Genomic DNA, 17,474 nt, shown 5'->3' on the forward strand with positions numbered 1-17,474 from the left:
CCGAGGAGTCCGGGTAAGAAGGAAGTCTACTGAATGTAGCAACATCACCATTTGACCGCTTAACCAGTTGTAACTTAACTGCAGTTGAATGGTTGTCCCTGTTAAGCAAATTCTGTATTTTTTTCTGTGTTTCTACGCTAGTGGCATTTTTTACGTTTCGAAAGAGAACGGTCCAAATATTAATTAACAGTATCCAAATTAATGATTGTTTAGAATAGATACAGTAGTTATATTTCTATAGAGATTAAACAGTTATATACAGAATATTACTGTAGGCCCTAGTATCAATTTTTCACTAAACGTGTTAAAAGTACAAATTTAACTAACTATGAAATAAATAATAAAGCACACATTTAAATATATAAGATAAGACATTTTATTTATATTTATAAAACATTTTGTATGTACAAAAGACTTAAATAGCATCAAATTTACATTTGTACATTTTTTGCATACATATATTACATGTAATTACAAAACATAAATGAAAGGGTGATTATTGTCAGAGCAAAATAAATTGTATACCGTAGTAAATATTTTCAGGATGGAACACAGATTTTAATTAAAATTAAAATCATACAGCTAAAGATTGGACTTTTATAATTTTCTAAAGGCTTAGTAGAAAAATAACAATTATTATTTACTTTAGAAAACAATATTTTCTAAAAGAAATACAATATTTTCAATATATTATTATGAAAATACAGTATGGTATTAATAAGTTGACATATTTAGACTTTCATTAATCCATACTGTACTAAAAAGTTAAATTTTTAAAAGTAAGTAATTTCTAATAATTGAATCAGGCAGTGTGAATTTTGTTGCTTTCCATTCTGGACTCAGAGTGTCAACAACTGTTCATGAAATAAATTACAACAGTAAACTAATAACTATCAAATAGAACCAAAAAATATATATACTTTAAGACTTTCACATTAATAACAAAACAACAATTATATTAATACTGTGAAATACTTCTGCTGTCTCGAATGTTAGGACTTTTGAAATACTGGAACTTGCAGCATTGCACTTAATGTTTTGTTTCTAACTATCACAGACGTGTAAGCACTTAAGTACATTTATAACAGTAAACATAGTCACACAGAATTAATACATATTTATCAAGAATAATAGGCTACATCAAATCAGTTTGGAATATGCATCTTCTTTCAAAATAATAAAAAATATTATCCCTACGTTTATATGTAAATCACACGAATATTAGAAAAGAAACTGAACTTAACATAAACATATGGTTTAGACAGTTCCATTTGTTAAATAATGTTCACTTTCGGACAAGTAACATAATTTCTTTATGTTTATAAGCAAATCTTGAAGCTTATTCTTTTATCAATTCCTTGTAATAGTACAACAATAATAAATTAAAAAACATTTTAACAGCAATAGATAATTTTTACTCCTTGTTTAAATTCAAGAATAACTAGAAAAGATGGACATTAAGAAATTGATTGATTTTTTCAGTGAAATATAGGTTTTATTGGATACTAGCTTCTCAATTTACTTTTAGCATTTATTAGAAGTCTTGAGGAAAATAATCAAACAACTAACTAATCTGAATAAATCTCTAAAGGACAAAAATATAAAGCCAAAGAAACAATATTATAAAGAATGTTTTAAAACAATTAGTGAGCAGAAAACTGTCATCCATCATTTTTCTTTGTTTTTTAACCAAATTGCAAGGTGAATACTTTATATTAGGGTATGGTTAAATATTTTTAACGTGTATCTTTATTTCTAGGGATTAATAAAAATGTACAAACAAAAAATGTGTGAGAAAAAATTATCAACACTTTTACAAGATCACAGAGTTTTTACATACCCTAACACAACAAAGTTGGTCATCATCTACTTGTCTTTTTCAACACTTGTATTATAACTAAATACAAAGGACATACTGTATATAGTTTATTTTGTTGTTTAGTTTTACATTTGGTTAGACTGAAATAATCAAGTTGATATTTTACACATTTTCTTTGATTAAATTTAGCTACAGTATTTTGATTTATACGTAAAAAAATTAGTTTTGAACTTGTAGCAGATATGTTTGTTTCAAGTATGAACACAGTTGGAAATCCTATATCACGTTTACATTTTGACAGCTATAAAACTCAGATATTCAATACAAACAATTACAATTAATGTATGTAAAGAATATTTAACACTAGGGATGGACGGGTCCCGTCGGGAATTTTTCGGGACGGGATTTGGTCCGATCGTCGGCGATTTTACCGCTTCGCGAGTGCCGATGACGCCGCTATTGCGAGCAAAAGGTCCGCGAACGCAGGAGACGAAGTCATTTCGTCCGAAAATTGGGAAGGAAATAAAAATCCCGTCCCGTCCCGTCCCGAACTAAAAATTCAAACCCGTCCATCCCTATTTAACACTATAAATTGCAGTAGTTTAAAAAATAATTAATAGTCCATTGTAATTGACTGTTTTACATTGCACTAACCTCAAAAATAAATTTAATTTCAACAACTCTTATAACTAACTGTACAGATTCAGTTTATCATTATTAAAATTTAAAAGACAGTTTATTCACAATTTAAATAAATATTTGTGACAAATAACAAGTACTCACTACAATTCCACAGTTACAACCTAACATTATATCAACAACACCATGACAACAACCTCAACATTTCATAACAACATAGCTTTGGTCACTAGAAGTCAATGAGATCCAAATAAGTTGCGTAGGTTTTGTTCTGCACATCCATAAATTAATTGCTGCTAGTAAGACCTATGTTTTTAAAATAAATAAAACAAAAAACTGAGACATATAACGCTTTGAACTTGAGAGAACAATGACTTGTACAGTAACAATATGATAAATTGATAACATTATTTAAACCCATTACCTACTCAATTGAAACAAACCTAATCAACAAATATCTTTTACAATTGATGAGTATTATTTACTTATACTATTACTGATAAGTAGCAAGGTTATAAAGAAAGGAATAACATTTTAATCATAAGAACCAAGGCCAATACAAACCAAAGGACATGGAAGGGGAAGTAAAAAGGTCAATAATGGAGTACAGTATCACAATACATTTTATGGTTCAAAATGAAACCACAGTTGTGAATATTGGGTTGTAATTTTTGAGGAAGGGGAAGTTTCAAGGGTAAATGGTATACATTTGTTATGCAAATTTTATGAAACTAGCTAAAGTCTCTATCCCGTTTCTCAGTTCCTTATTTATAACTAAACGATAAAATCTTACACATTGGCAGTATGACTACATTCCAGGGTACGTTTCTAAAAAAATATCTTTAATTAAAATTTCCAATAAAATAGAGGGTGAAAATATCTAGGTAAGAACTAACAGTATTTTCCAAACACTGTTTGTGCCTTAATTTTCACCAATATATCTTAAGTCTGACTTATTAAGGCAGTGAAACAAAGAGTTCCACGTTAAAGCCTGTATCACGAGCCGGAGAGGGGGAATTTTTTTCCGTTCTTGGTCCGTGAAGGCTTGGGTAGCGTGGCAGGACTGTCTAATAGTCTCAACTTGGACCGAAGAATGAAGTTGAGGTTGAAGGCAGTGTTGACAGCGTAGTACACGTTCGCGTCGGCCGGCAGTAGCATTTCTGTTGAGAAAACATTACAAAAATGTTAAAAATAGTGAACAATTCTAGGTGCTAAATAAAAGTTATGCTTAAGTAGTAAATTACTTTAAGTAATACATAGAAAATACAAGAAAGATTTTACACCTTTTTTAACAAGTTTGATTGATATAATTTTTTTAAGTATGGCAGCCTGCTTTTTGTTGTACATGGAATGTATCCAGCGAAGCAAGGAGTAAGCCTTTACAGTACAAGGGTGAAATGTATTAATAAAATTAGTGGCAAGTGGGCACAAGGATACAACCTTTTTTATATGAATTCATGGTCCGTTTTGCTACTGACTGAGCCATCGATTCACCAAAGCTCTTATTTTTCATTGGTCATATTAGATTTGCTTTCCAGAGTAATTCGTTGGTTCTAAGTTATACAAACTTTTCATTGTTAGAAAATTCTTTGAAAAATGAAAACTGTCTTAAATATTTTCTGAATATGTTATACCCGTTGTTTTACCAAAGTGATTTATAAGAAGGTAGAAGTGTTAATAGCTTTATCCCATTGACTTTTATAAAAGGGTATTTTGGAGAGACTTTTTTGGTAAGTGTTATACAGAAATATTTTTTGCAGGTACTCAACAGGAGTCCATGAACCATCTTGAAGCAAATCCCACAATGGTGATTAGGTCCAAGTACTTTAAAGAATTACAATTTAAAATTGATTTATAAGACTTTTGTAAAGTTTACCTTTATCTGGAAGTACTTGAGCAAGAGTGTAGTTGTCAGGGTTGCCTTCAATCCCCAGCTTGAGCATTGCGTTGCGGATAACTTGAGGTGTTCTTTCATTGTTACTCAGCATTATACTCTTGTACATCACAATACCTGCAATAACATTGCGTCAAAAATACACCATATAGCTAATCACACCTTATAAATAGTTAAGGGAATCTCCTTTATGAACCAACTAGAAAAGTGGGAACTCTGAAGGACGGGTGTCTTTCGTACGGAGTTGGCATACAAGTATAAAATGCTTATTGTAGTTGTGAGAGAGGACACTGTTTCAGAAAATTAGGTTCTTTTAATTTATACGGTATGCTATAGTACAGCACATCTACCTACTTTTAATGGTTCTCCTACCACTGTACGGAAATGACACACCTGTAAACAGTGCGCAAAAATACTTATTTCTGCTTTATTCATTCCTGCACTCATTTGTGTGAGGGAAACCTAAAAATGACATTTTATACAACTGAAAAGCTTATCTGTGCGTCACACATAAGTGATCATATGTTGTCAGTGAAAAAATCTTGTGTGTATTTACAAACAAGCACAGTCATTGCCGCTCCCGAAATGTATGGCCGCATTCAGCAAAATCTTTGTGCGGCAATCTACAGTTCTTGAGCAACAATGACGTACTTTGCGCTCTTAATAAACAAATAGCTTTTAACAATCTAAATGCAAACAGATATAGGCATTTTTGCTTTGAGATGAAAACTATCATTCACAATCTCTCCAAACGTGATCTCCTGACACTTGCTCCAATAATTTGTGTCCTCAGCTTAGCGTCGTACTTATTCTCACATGCTTGGCTTTACCTCACACATAAAACATCAGCGTGCAGTGGAAAATGTTACTTAAGATACTTCTAACAAAATATTTTATTTCAATTATTTTGGCCTACTTTTAAAAGTACATTACATCTATGTCAGGATGAAATATTTCCGTGTAATTGTGACCAGTTAATAGGAACCAATAAACAGTACCTAGGCAGAATGAATGTTCCATATAAAGAGGTGGTGAACTTTGACTTTTAACATATGTTATTGGTAGGCCTATTAATTTTTGTTAGCTTGAGCAGAAAGCATACAATTGTCATTAAGGGATCAGAACCGATAAAAAATTGCTTATGTCTCTTTTAAACCTAACTCTAGACAATACACACCATCAGTCTCCACAAGGTCAGTTTCCAAGGTGACCTTGATTATGTAGAAGTCCGGAGTGACTTGCCGTAGCTGTGAAGACGCAGGACTGCGGTTGGCAGCACTGACTGACACGCTGTTGCCTGTCGTGTTGGTAGCACTGCTGCCCACACTCACGTCCAGGGAGGGTAGGGAAGAATTACTAGACGAGGACGACATCTGGGATGGCGACGCCTTGAAAATTCAAGCCCATAAGTTGAAAGATAAAGCAATGAAATAATGCCTCCTATTGCTTCATTATTAACTATGTCACCACATAGTTCAAATATACTCCCTAATAAATTTAACATCTTTGGAAATGAACCAAGAGTTAAGAGAATCATTCCGAGACCCCATATTGTAGGACAACTTCAAGGTATTTTTCTTGTATTGGTAGAGGGTGTTTTGACGTTTACTTATTACTTATGGTTATTTGCCTAACTTGGAAATTATGTATGTAATCAGGCCTGCATTTTTTAAGTGACACACTATGGGCCAGAGTGACAATACTTAAAATACCTACATGTATATGTGTATGGTCACTATTTTAAAGTAAAGAATTAAGTAAGGCATTAAAGTATAATAGCGCCCCCCCTCCCCCCTCCACGCCACTGGGAATTGTTCCCTTCCTTGCGCCCCTGGCCCTGAGCCCATACACTAAAGCGTCTCTGTATGAATTACCAAATAAGACACTCTATTGATCAACTACTACTGGTTGTCAGTAGATCAAACATGGTACAATTTATCCTAATCTAATAAAATGACCTATAGACATCAAAACACTAAAAGTCAACCAGGTTTGAAACATCCATTGAAACAGGCTTTTGATTTTACTATAGAATGGGAAATTGTAGTAACCACACTAGTGGTCAAAAGCATCATTCAACTTGCTTTGGAGTTTTTGTTGTCTTTGATAAGAATGCTAACTATCAATATCAATACTATCTATCAGACAACAGACCTAACAAACGTAATCTTTACAAAAGCAGTCTTACCTTCCTGTCAAGAGAGTTTCTAGGGGAGGAAGGTAAACTCTCCAAGTCGTAGAACTGACTGCTAGAGCTGCTGCTGGTCGTGGACGCTATTGAATCGTTCTTTCTGTGGCCCATACTGTAACAAACACTGTCATGCACTTTACATCTTGCTGTCTTTACAAAATAAAATTATTCAGTATTTTATACTTATAGACAACTAGTTTTGATGTGTAGACTTTTTGAATCAGATACATAGTGCTTTCCTAATAAAGAATTGGTAATATATGGTTTAAAGAATTACACGTTTCTCAGCAAAAACTGAGAATTCTTTAGAGATTCAGAGGTTTACTTTCGAACTCAATGCTATTGTGGTTTCTTTAAACTCATGTATTACTGAGGCTGTTTTTTAGTTTTTTTTTTACTACAGCTAATGTAATAGTATCACCACAAAAGCCTTCGGTTGGATACACTGGATTAAAATTCAACAACTTTGTTCTCGACTTGACAATTTTGATTATGTGTTCCCTTTTTTTTGACTTCCAGGTAATACAAAAATAAAAGAAGAGATCGTTCATTCAATATGCTCCGTGAAGAAACCATGATTTTTTATTTGCATATTTTTTAGACCCCGGACTAAAATTGTCAAGCAAATATTGAGGTTGAAATAATATTCCTTTACAAAGTTAATGTAAACCATACATCCTTAATGTCACATACATTATCACAGTAATAAAATGTAAGGGTGAAAATAGAATTCCAAACTGCAGCTTACTCTGTGGTAGGCTCATCCAACCATGCTCTAATCAAAATTAAATCCAAAATTAGCTACCGCTGATCCATTTAAGTGGGATGTCTACTTTTAATATTCAAAGTCAACGGGCAACTCGTTCTAAACGTCACGTTGAACACCCTCCACTCACCAGTTGTTGGGAGGTTTCTTCCTGTGTCGCTGAGTGGTGACGGTGAGTGTAGGCACCGCAGGAGGTTCTATCTGACAGCTCAGCTGGTAAGCCTCTCTGTCATCTAAGGTGAGGATGGAGTCAAACCATCGGTCAAACGCTACGTCTTCGTGGATGTTGTACGCATTGGCTGCGCCTTGCAGCAACTTGATCTGTACAATGGAAGATGAAACCTTGTAATAAGATGACAGATCATGGCTGATTGAATTTAGTGTTCTGACAAATTTTACAAGTCTACATAGGCTTAGCGAATGATGTCTTGTCCAGTAGAATACTGTCTAATTGAGTTTTCTTACCAGAGTACATCTGGATAAAATTTTGAAATATTTTTTGTACGGTAATGAACCTCTTGGCTTTGAAATTAAATTTATGAAGGAAATGGGACCAAGTTGATGAACAAGAAAAGAAACTCATGTAACAAGCATAATATTTCAATACCTTTTTTTAGGCTTCTGCAGAATTATTCTTTCTTGACACTACTATTAAGCAAAATATTAAGTTTGTTTTATACATTGTTTTTGGTGTCTTAAACTGCCAGGACTCTATTCAGACGAGTTTGTTGTAATTCCTTTTCTTCCTTAATTGACTTTATTTAGTTTAAGTAAAGCTATAATTGTTTTTCCAATTTGTATTTAGGCCTACATCAAACCCTAGCATCTGAATGAGAATGTTGTTTGCGTAGACAAAATGTATTGAATATAAAACAGACAAAATATAAATTGAAATTTTTGGCTAAATTATGCAACAAAACTTAGAGATACTAATTTCAAAAATATATTTTGAGTTTCTGGTAAAGTATATCTAGAAAGCTTCTCTAAAAAGACAAAAAAATGTTTATTTTAGCAAATAGAAACTCACATACCTGAGCTAAAACTTCAAACTCTTTCCTGCGCTTGTCGAAGTTGATGAGACCTTCGTACAGTGTGTCAGGAATGGCTGTGTCTATCATGGTCAAGTCTGTCAGAAATGTTCCCAAGTACGGAATAGTCCCATGACTGATGCTCTGTAATTGACAAACAGAATTTAATTTTCAAAACTTTTAGAAAAAGACAGTTTTAGAAAGAATTTGAAAATATATTGTGAATATTTCCAATATATACGATCCAGTACGTGAAGATGGAGTATGGGGAATCCGCCAAAACCAAGAGTTAAGAGAATAATTCCGAGACCCCATAATTGTAGGAGGCCAAAAGCAGAAGGCTAAGGTTGGTGGACCATATCTTGAGGAGAAATGAGGAGAACTTGTTGAAAAAGGTACTAAGGGGAGATCCGAGGGGAACGAGACCAGTAGGAAGACCAAAAGATAGGTGGTGGGATCAAATCCGGAAGGATATCGAAAAGATGAGACTAGTAGAGGAAGATTCAGAGGACCGAGAGAACAGGCGACAACGTGTTGGCGAGGCCAAGTACCAGCTTGGGTACAAGTGGCCATGGCAGTTTAATATTTTGATCAGCAACGTTTATTAAAAAATGTTTAAATTCTTGCAACAAAAATTGTAGGTGGATACTCAAATTTTTCTGATAATATTACGTACCCCACTGTTGTTGGCCTGCCGCTGGATGACCTTCTGCAGTTGTTTGTCATTTTCACCCACAGTGTCCGCAAACTTGGCTGTTCCCTCCCGCATCAACAACTCCCGCTGAGCCCACTGGTTGTTGTCCTCACTGAATATCCTGGCTAACTCCTCAAACACCTCCACCTGGTGGCCAAACAACACACTCATCACACAATCACAATCAATACTCTTAAGCCTACAGTTGTCGAGTGAACCAAGGAAAGAAAATCAATACTACAATTGGAGCAAATATATACCAAACAACTGTTTAATAGTTTGGTGTTATGGATAATCTCAATTGGAGTTACTACTGTCAATAAAGTACTAAATTATAAGGTGTTGTATGATGACAAAAAAATAAAAGTGATCAATGACGTATAACAATGTAGCCTATTACTATTTCTCCCTATAAAATGTATTACCATTGACTATTGGATACAGAAGTAGACGTCCCATCTATATGGACCAGCTGTAGCCAATTTTCTGTTAAAAAAGAACGTAGTTGTGTGAGCCAGTCACAAAATGCACTAGTTGCTAAAACTCTATTTCCTACCTTATTTTTTGTTGCTGGCCAATTTGATGGGTCATAACAGTTGCTATAGCTCACAATAAGTAATTCCATTAGTTTGAATTGGTAAAAAAGATTGTGTATTCAACAGAAATCAGTAATTTAGATCGGCACAATCTGTCGGTGGCTCACATCAACTACGACAATTTCAGTAAAAAAGCTGGCTCCAAATTTAACATGGGGATGGAATGTCTAGTATTACTGAATTAGTTTAAGAAATATCAATTACCTTTTCCTTTGGTAAGCATTGCCAAGTCTTTTGTAACCTATAGACTGGATTGGACTGAAGACCTGAGATGATCGCCTTTAACGATGAAAAGTTTTTGAGAACCCTTAACTCCTGAAACATGAAAAAATGACTGTCAAACATTTGAATAAATCCTATCATGTCCATGAAATCTTCTTAAGTATGAGCAGTACAAAAGTAATTATACTTTGGTTACTAACTCAGTGGTTTTGAAAATCTTGAAGACATTATTCTTATGTGTTAGTAGAGCCAAAACAGTCGACAAATACATCAGAAACCATTTATGAAAGGTGAAATAATGCACTTAAAAGATATTTTTAGTAACTGATGTTTTTTGTCATTTCTAAAATGAAAATGAAGAACGTAATTTCAATAAAATAGTAAATTTTTCACGCCAATCACTATGTTTAAACCCCTCCAGGACACACGCCGCAGACTCAGAGTTCGCACATTTGAAAAAGTTTGTAGGAATAAGTGAATCCACGAGCGAATGACATGACGTTCCATCTACGTTCACCCACTACCTTCCAAGGACAATGGTGGTGTTTTGACTGTCTTAGCGTCAGTTGGCCCTGAGCTACGAGGGTGTAAAGTTAGGCACGTCATGTTTCAAGAGGGTGAAGATCAGGCCAGTGATTGACTGATTGATTTTCAACAGGACATTTTCAATTTGAAATATTTGTAATTATTTTGAAATGTATATATTTCTATTTACCTATATTTTGATTAAAAATGTTGATGCTATATGAACTTTATTAGGTATATAAAAGAGCGTTTCCAGTAAGAAGTAAGACGCGAACTGTCAGTCCACACGTGTGTACTGGTGTTACTATTAGCCGCGCTTGTACTGGAGAGCGCATCAACATCTCACACACACCTGAGCAATGTCTATCCAAGTGGCTATCAGCGTAGCTCTCTCCACTGGCCGACAATTAGGGTCCATCAGCACCGTGCTGATCACTCGCAGACTGACCGCGTTAAACTGGTTAACCGTAGCCAACACTGTAGCCGCCTCCTGGCTACGTGACTTGTCCCTGCGTGACCAGATGCCTCCGAGACACTGGTGAGGTACTAGCCTCTGCAGCAGCTTCTACACAGACATGTTGAATTTCAGCAAGATACATGTAACAGAAATATATAATAACCACGTAAAGTCTAACTCATCAGTCACCACACATCTGATGGTTCAGATGTTTGGGAGAAACTGTTAAGAATCTGTATATAGTTACACAGAACATTACGACAGTGTTATTTATGATTGTGCAGTTGTTTGAAGTTTGTAGCTTTAATTGTTACACTATACATTGCATTTGTCATTTGTGGACATTCCATGAAAAGTGAGTAATTTAGGCTAGGCAGTAAAAGTCTTAGAGAAGCCTATTTTTCTACCAATTTACAGCTTTAACAGTTGTTCTTTCTCTTCTCTTGACAAAGATTTTAACCAGTCTTTTAAATAATCAAATAAGTGGATAAAGCAAGAACAATGTTTCTGTTTTTCCACAAATAAGGATTATTAAATCAAGTTTTAACATTACTAGATATTTATTTGAAATCTGAAACATACAGGTAATTTACTGACAAAAAAGTATATGAAAAGAATATTGAAAGAGCAACAGATGTAAATCCAGCTCACCATATCCATCCTTGTCAGCTGCTCAGCGAAATGTCGCTCAGGGATGTCTGGGAAGCTGTAGGGTGGTGCGTGAGTCCCGTTAGAGTGTAGGTACAGACTGTCTGGCGTGAACAGTGGACAGGACTCTGTAACAAGATATATGTAATTTACAACTTAAAGTAAAATGTCTCTTGCCATTTACTTCCAGAACAAACATCCTTCAGATCTGAAGACAAGCACTATAACCACTCGGCTACTTTGGGCAATAACCATTTAGATAATTGTTTAAGCCAATGCTTAGCAAAAATGAAGGACGTTTGGAATTGACAACCAGAACATTTAAAAGAGTCAAATTAAAAAAAGTGAACTTTTGTGAAAGTTAACCTTTAAAGGAACACTTTAGTTACCGCGTTACTGGTATATATTAAACCATTAAAACTTTTTGATGGTGAAGCAGACAGATCCATATCGATCAACCGTAGCTGATTTGTTACTAAAATATATCATCGTGGAATTATTAACCCAATTATTATTACCCATGTACAGATCATGGAATTATTATAGTGGAATGATCTCTTAATTTTTGATACTTTCATAATTGATTTTACTTGGAAATTGTCTTGACTTGTGGAAATTTAAATTGAAAATGTTTTTGTGTGTGAAATAAATGTGCATATCAGTACTTGACATAATGACACGTCACTGACAGTGTTCTCAGTAGTTTGTCACTCACCCAGCATCTCATCCTCCCTGATGAACCTCTCCAGACGATGCCTGACCTTGTGCTGCAGTTCTGACTCAGGTAGATGCGCCTGTGTGAAGTGCAGCAGCTGATGCAGCGTGGCGTGCAGGGGAGGATCTCTGAAGTCTTCCGGGTACGAGTCGAGCCACACGTGCAACGCCAGCACCAGGGTCCTGCGGGATAGTCGGGATAGAATGTAAGAAAAATGTGTCAACCCGTCAAACTAGAGACAGTTGGTGGTACGATGGTTAGATGTTTATTTAAAAAGTTCTTTTGAATTTAGAGTTTATTTCTTATGGTGTATATGTCTTTTAAGCTATATTGATGGAATTACAAATCAATGTATTGTATTATTTGCTCCCTAATTCAAGCACTTTATTGACTCCAGATGAAAAGTGGTCATAACTCTACATATTTTTGGATATACTAGACCAACCAAAAAAACCCATCCCTCTAACACTGAACTAGGATGATAATTACTAGATTAACTACACATTCATGAAATTTTTTTGCTTGTTTGGTTTGTTTATGGTTTTTTGCCGAAGCAATCTCGACACCTAGAAGCATCGGTATACACTTTTTGTGTACAACATACATTTAAAATAGTAAAATCTAGACTTCAGTGAAAATAATCAGCTCTGACGTCTACACCAGGCTCAGCTATAACAATAACAATTGAGTATCTACTTTACAGTCTATAATTTACCCTACCCACATTTGCAAGTGGACTATGGCTAGAAACACTCACTTCCTGTGTTGGTCTGAAACCATTTCTGGAAGGTCCAACTCGTTGTTGGCCAGTTGTTCATACCTGAAAGAAGTCAAAATTGAATACACGGTACACTGTCTTCCTTATGGTGAAGTAAAAGCATTGTAATTGTAATTAAAAAGTAATAAATAGGTAATTTCTAATTCCTAATGATATTCCCTTGGTAATACCTAATGATAATTTCTCATGGAACTCTCAATCAGTTGTATTCAGTAAAAACTATTCTAAAAGAGCAAATAAAACTCCTTATGATCTTGATATCTTAAAAAATATGTTTAGACAAGAAACAAGTTTTATTTAGTACAATTGACTTCTTCTGGTTCTGATGTGTTTTCTTTCAGCCAGAAGTAGAAATCATAGAGTGTTTTACAATCGTTTTCAATTTCCTACTTTTTCCTTGGATCAATTTTGATGGTAGCATAACAGGTTAAAAGTTGCCCTTTTACTTTACGATTGAAAAGTTATGAAATAGAAATATGATGACGACTTCTGGCTGAAACAAACACATCAGAACCAGAAGTAGACTGTAGTAACTAAAACTTGTTTTCTTTTTAAAACTAGTTTTGGTTTCAGATACAAATTTGAACCCACTAGTTGTAGTAGTAGAGATGGGATACACCATTACTTTGCAATAGTAGTAGGGAACGTTCCTTAGCTTCACAGTGACGCAGGTGAAAAACAATATTATTTTTGTTACCGGACAAAAACCCAGTCACTAATGATGCGACACAATTATTTCACTTGCTCTTTCTAACAATTCAGAAGTTACAAATATAATATACTAGCTGCTGTACCCGTTCTTTGCAACGGGAAGAGGACACAAAATACATTTTGATCTTTACATTTGTTGTTTAAAAAAGCACATCCACCAACGCTTTTAGAAACAAAATTCGGCTGCACTAAAAGTATCTATTGACATAAATTAGAAAAAGAAATTCTATAATGAAGTTTTAAATTAAAATTAATAGTAAACTGCACTCTGTTGATAAACCTTATAACTTGTTAATGCCATTTAATATCATAGAACCAACTTGTGTATTGAAACAGCTGACGAAATGGTTTTATTCCTTTTAAATATGATTACTCATAAGGTTAACATGAGAAACTCCAGAGCCACTGGGGCGGAGCCTGAAAGGACTTTTGAGATAAGAATGCGTCTATATGTTAATCGGGAATGTGAGCTATCATCACACCAAATTTCAGCCCAATCCAACCAGTATATTTCACGTTTACTTGTCACAAACATACATACATCGCTACATCCAAACTTTCTCATTTATAATATTAGTAGGATATTCCCAGTAATCTTTTCCAAGATACTATTATTTCAATATGCTCGCTGTTTATACGAATAAACAATAAGCGTTATTTGATTCGTTTGTTTAAACAGCTCAGACTAAGTTACAAAAGTAATATAGTATTCTCAGTATTGTATTACCATTATTTTGTGATGCTTGCTGTTAATAGGTAGACTCAATCATTGGCATAGTCCGTTCAAACTGTCTTATATAAAACTAGCTGTGTGCCCGTTCTACGCACGGGGATCTTATTGTAGTCAGTTATTGAAACCTTTTTTTAGAACAGAATTTGGTTTGCATATTTTCAGATATGCTGGTAATACTATTATATATAAACCTTCGCAAATACAGTATCTGACAGTTTCAAGCCAAAACAAATGCTTCGAAATTAAATGTAACCTGGGTCGTGTTGGTCTATATGTTAAATCCAATGCTTAAACTAAAAAATGCTTTGCTATGAGGCATAGCCCTAATGTAGGCCTATAATTGAAAGTTACCTTCCACAATGGTTAAAAGTATTTAAGGTACTACCTCAACCTCCCAAATTAACACTTTATTCGTGTTGACATTTTCATTATAAAGGTACTTTTGTCCTTTCCGTGAAACACTGAGAAATAAGGACATTAATTCGTTACTAACAGACATACACACAAAAATACAGAACTTAATTAGGGAATTTGCTACGCTTTAAGCATAACAAAGTACTTGTAAAATTAATATCTGAAATATTTGTTAACGTCATCAAATTTCATCATAACAATGTATATTTGCTTGGACCGATGATGACCCGAAATGACGGCTTACTATATGAAATGAAGTACTATAGACGATTGGTAATTTATAGTAAATATTACCAAAATAGGCCACGAACTATTGATACATAAACAACGTAAAGCGTTTAAACAATTCATGATGGTTTGCTGAATAAATGTTTTACTAAAATGCGTTATAGTTTTCTTAGCATAAACTAACATTATGGAATCAAGAAAGAAAAAGCAAAAATTGTACAGTTAAGACATCAATTAAATTGAATACGCCTGTAATAATAAATAAGGTGCAACACCAACTATAACTAATTTGTAAAGTACAGTGATGTGTTGGTACTTAAAAATGATTCTTGCTGCTACCAACAGTACCAACGGTTCTAAAGAATAGAACCGGTACCAAAAACCAACGTTCACAGTTGAGAACTATAGTACAGCCGACCAATTATATGAGTTAATCAAGTCCCGAGGTTATTGATCTCTTGGTTTTGGATTTTCTTGTAAAACGTTTTAAAACGGCAATCAAAGTTATTTCCCATTAATTGCTTTATTTGTAAACAACTTTTAATGTAAACTTATCGGTGTCAGTTTGAAAAAAAAACAACCTCATGCAAACAACTTTTTGTTATTTAATAGATTACGTACCTATTCTCTAAACAATGATTGGTAAAGGCTATCTATTAACATTAGAAGGAAATGTGACAAAAATCACACAACGTTGGGTTTTTGGACGTTTGTAATTTTATTTCTTAAGTAGGTAGGCCGTGTATTCTAGGGAAAAGTACCGGTATCAAGGATCGTCGTCGAAAAGGTTGTTATGAATAATTGGGTAGGCGTACGTACCCAAGAGATGGGCTATGGGCCTATTGGCTGTATGGTCCAGCGATTGCATCACACGGTGAGTAGGTACTATTGACTATATATATAAAGTCGATGGTAGGAATAGAAAATAACACATTAGAAAAGCGAGTTTAGCATCATCCGTAAACCTCTGTTACAATCACCCACTGCAGTTGTGATTTTTTACTTTACACTTTACACAACCGCCATTGAAGCGCCGTGTCAATGAGTGGAAACCATGTTTCTAAGCTATTGGCGACGATCATTATTAAATTTAAGTTTCCCAGCCGTATACAACACTGATTCAAGGTCTTCTTTCTGGTTATCAAAACTCAAGAACAATTTATACACAAATAATCTCTGGTTCCTGAACTGGATGATGCCTACGGTAGTTATTTAATTTCATTTACACGGTTACACTATTTACACTATATTATTGCACTTTCGATTAATTAAATCCGTTATGTAAGAAAAACGTTTTTAATCTCACTTGGTTGGGATTTGCATTCAAAACGTGATTGAAAAAGGTTGCGGTATTTGTAAACAACATTTGTAAACATATCAGTGACAGCTAGGAAAAATAATCTTGATCCGAACAGCTGTTCGTTATTTCATAGATGATTATGCAATAAAAATTGGACGAAAACTTGACATAAATCGCATAAAACTACATTTTTGAACGTTCGTGATATTATTTACAAAGTAGTGAGGCCATATTTTAATGGCTAAAGACAATCTCGCCAATCCAGTGAATACATTAAAATGACTTGGATCTTGACAGGTACTCTCGTTTTCCAGGAGAAGATAGCGTAAAATGCCATCTTGAGTGTTACAGAAAGACAGAAAGACAGACAGACAGACAGACAGACAGACAGACAGAAATTGAGATAAGACTCGTTTCTGCTTATTTAATGTATAAGACGTAAAAATAACCTAAAAATATATATTTCTGAGCAATGTACAGACAAAACTCTAATTTTATTTATATAGATAATAGGGTATTCTGAATCATCTATAACCAAGGTAGTAGGTGACAGGTAGGGAATAGTATTATTTATTCTATTACATTATAACGGCCACCACTCACCTATCTAGCAGCAGACTGAGCACCTGCTTGGGTGTGGCGAAGGTGCGATACGTGGCCAGGAACACACTGATGTAGGTGGACTCTAACTCTCCCTCGTCTGTGGCCAGACTCTCTACCAGCCGCTGTAGTGTCCCTGCCTTGATAAACCTCACCTTCACAGTCTCCCACTCCAGGTGGGAAATCTCATCTTCCGAATCCTGAAACAAAAGTGGATGGATTCAATATAAATAATTGATTGACTAATTTAACTGCATTTAACTTAACTAGGTGGCAACTAGCATTGCTGGGAGATAGCAGGTATGATACTTAGAGTGTACATTAAAGAATATAAAAAATGCAAACAACATCATTCACCTACCATGCGTTTATCTAGGAGATATCTTTGAGGTTGGAATAACACCTTGATATCCAGCCATTCTGCAATAGTTGATGGAATCACCCATCCTTGCAGGCAATAAGTAGAAAGACGTAATAATTCAAAGTTTAAATGTAGACTGTGATAACTTAAATCTA

General features: G+C 34.5%; 1 protein-coding gene across 4 annotated transcripts in view; it reads right to left on the reverse strand.

Annotated features, from left to right (window-relative positions):
- Window positions 1-2,310: 2,310 nt before the first annotated feature.
- LOC129000823 (ral guanine nucleotide dissociation stimulator-like 1) overlaps window positions 2,311-17,474 on the reverse strand; it is a 126,147-nt gene continuing 110,983 nt past the window's right edge. For 3 of the 4 annotated variants that reach the window (XM_054427853.1, XM_054427850.1, XM_054427852.1), the window contains exons 3-15: window positions 16,962-17,158; window positions 12,952-13,014; window positions 12,195-12,376; window positions 11,483-11,607; window positions 10,727-10,939; window positions 9,832-9,942; window positions 9,014-9,178; window positions 8,341-8,481; window positions 7,440-7,630; window positions 6,541-6,667; window positions 5,530-5,740; window positions 4,335-4,469; window positions 2,311-3,618 (exon numbers count right to left, since the gene is read on the reverse strand). In XM_054427853.1, the coding sequence (XP_054283828.1) occupies window positions 3,455-3,618; window positions 4,335-4,469; window positions 5,530-5,740; window positions 6,541-6,667; window positions 7,440-7,630; window positions 8,341-8,481; window positions 9,014-9,178; window positions 9,832-9,942; window positions 10,727-10,939; window positions 11,483-11,607; window positions 12,195-12,376; window positions 12,952-13,014; window positions 16,962-17,158 (2,025 nt within the window). In that variant the 3' untranslated portion in view covers window positions 2,311-3,454. The remainder of the gene's footprint in view (window positions 3,619-4,334; window positions 4,470-5,529; window positions 5,741-6,540; window positions 6,668-7,439; window positions 7,631-8,340; window positions 8,482-9,013; window positions 9,179-9,831; window positions 9,943-10,726; window positions 10,940-11,482; window positions 11,608-12,194; window positions 12,377-12,951; window positions 13,015-16,961; window positions 17,159-17,474) is intronic. The other variant, XM_054427851.1, reaches the window with a different exon arrangement.

This window comes from Macrosteles quadrilineatus, unplaced genomic scaffold (genome assembly GCF_028750875.1).
Source record: "Macrosteles quadrilineatus isolate MER2022 unplaced genomic scaffold, UCM_ALF_1.0 Scaffold_8__2_contigs__length_117827958, whole genome shotgun sequence".
Lineage (NCBI taxonomy): Eukaryota > Metazoa > Arthropoda > Insecta > Hemiptera > Cicadellidae > Macrosteles > Macrosteles quadrilineatus.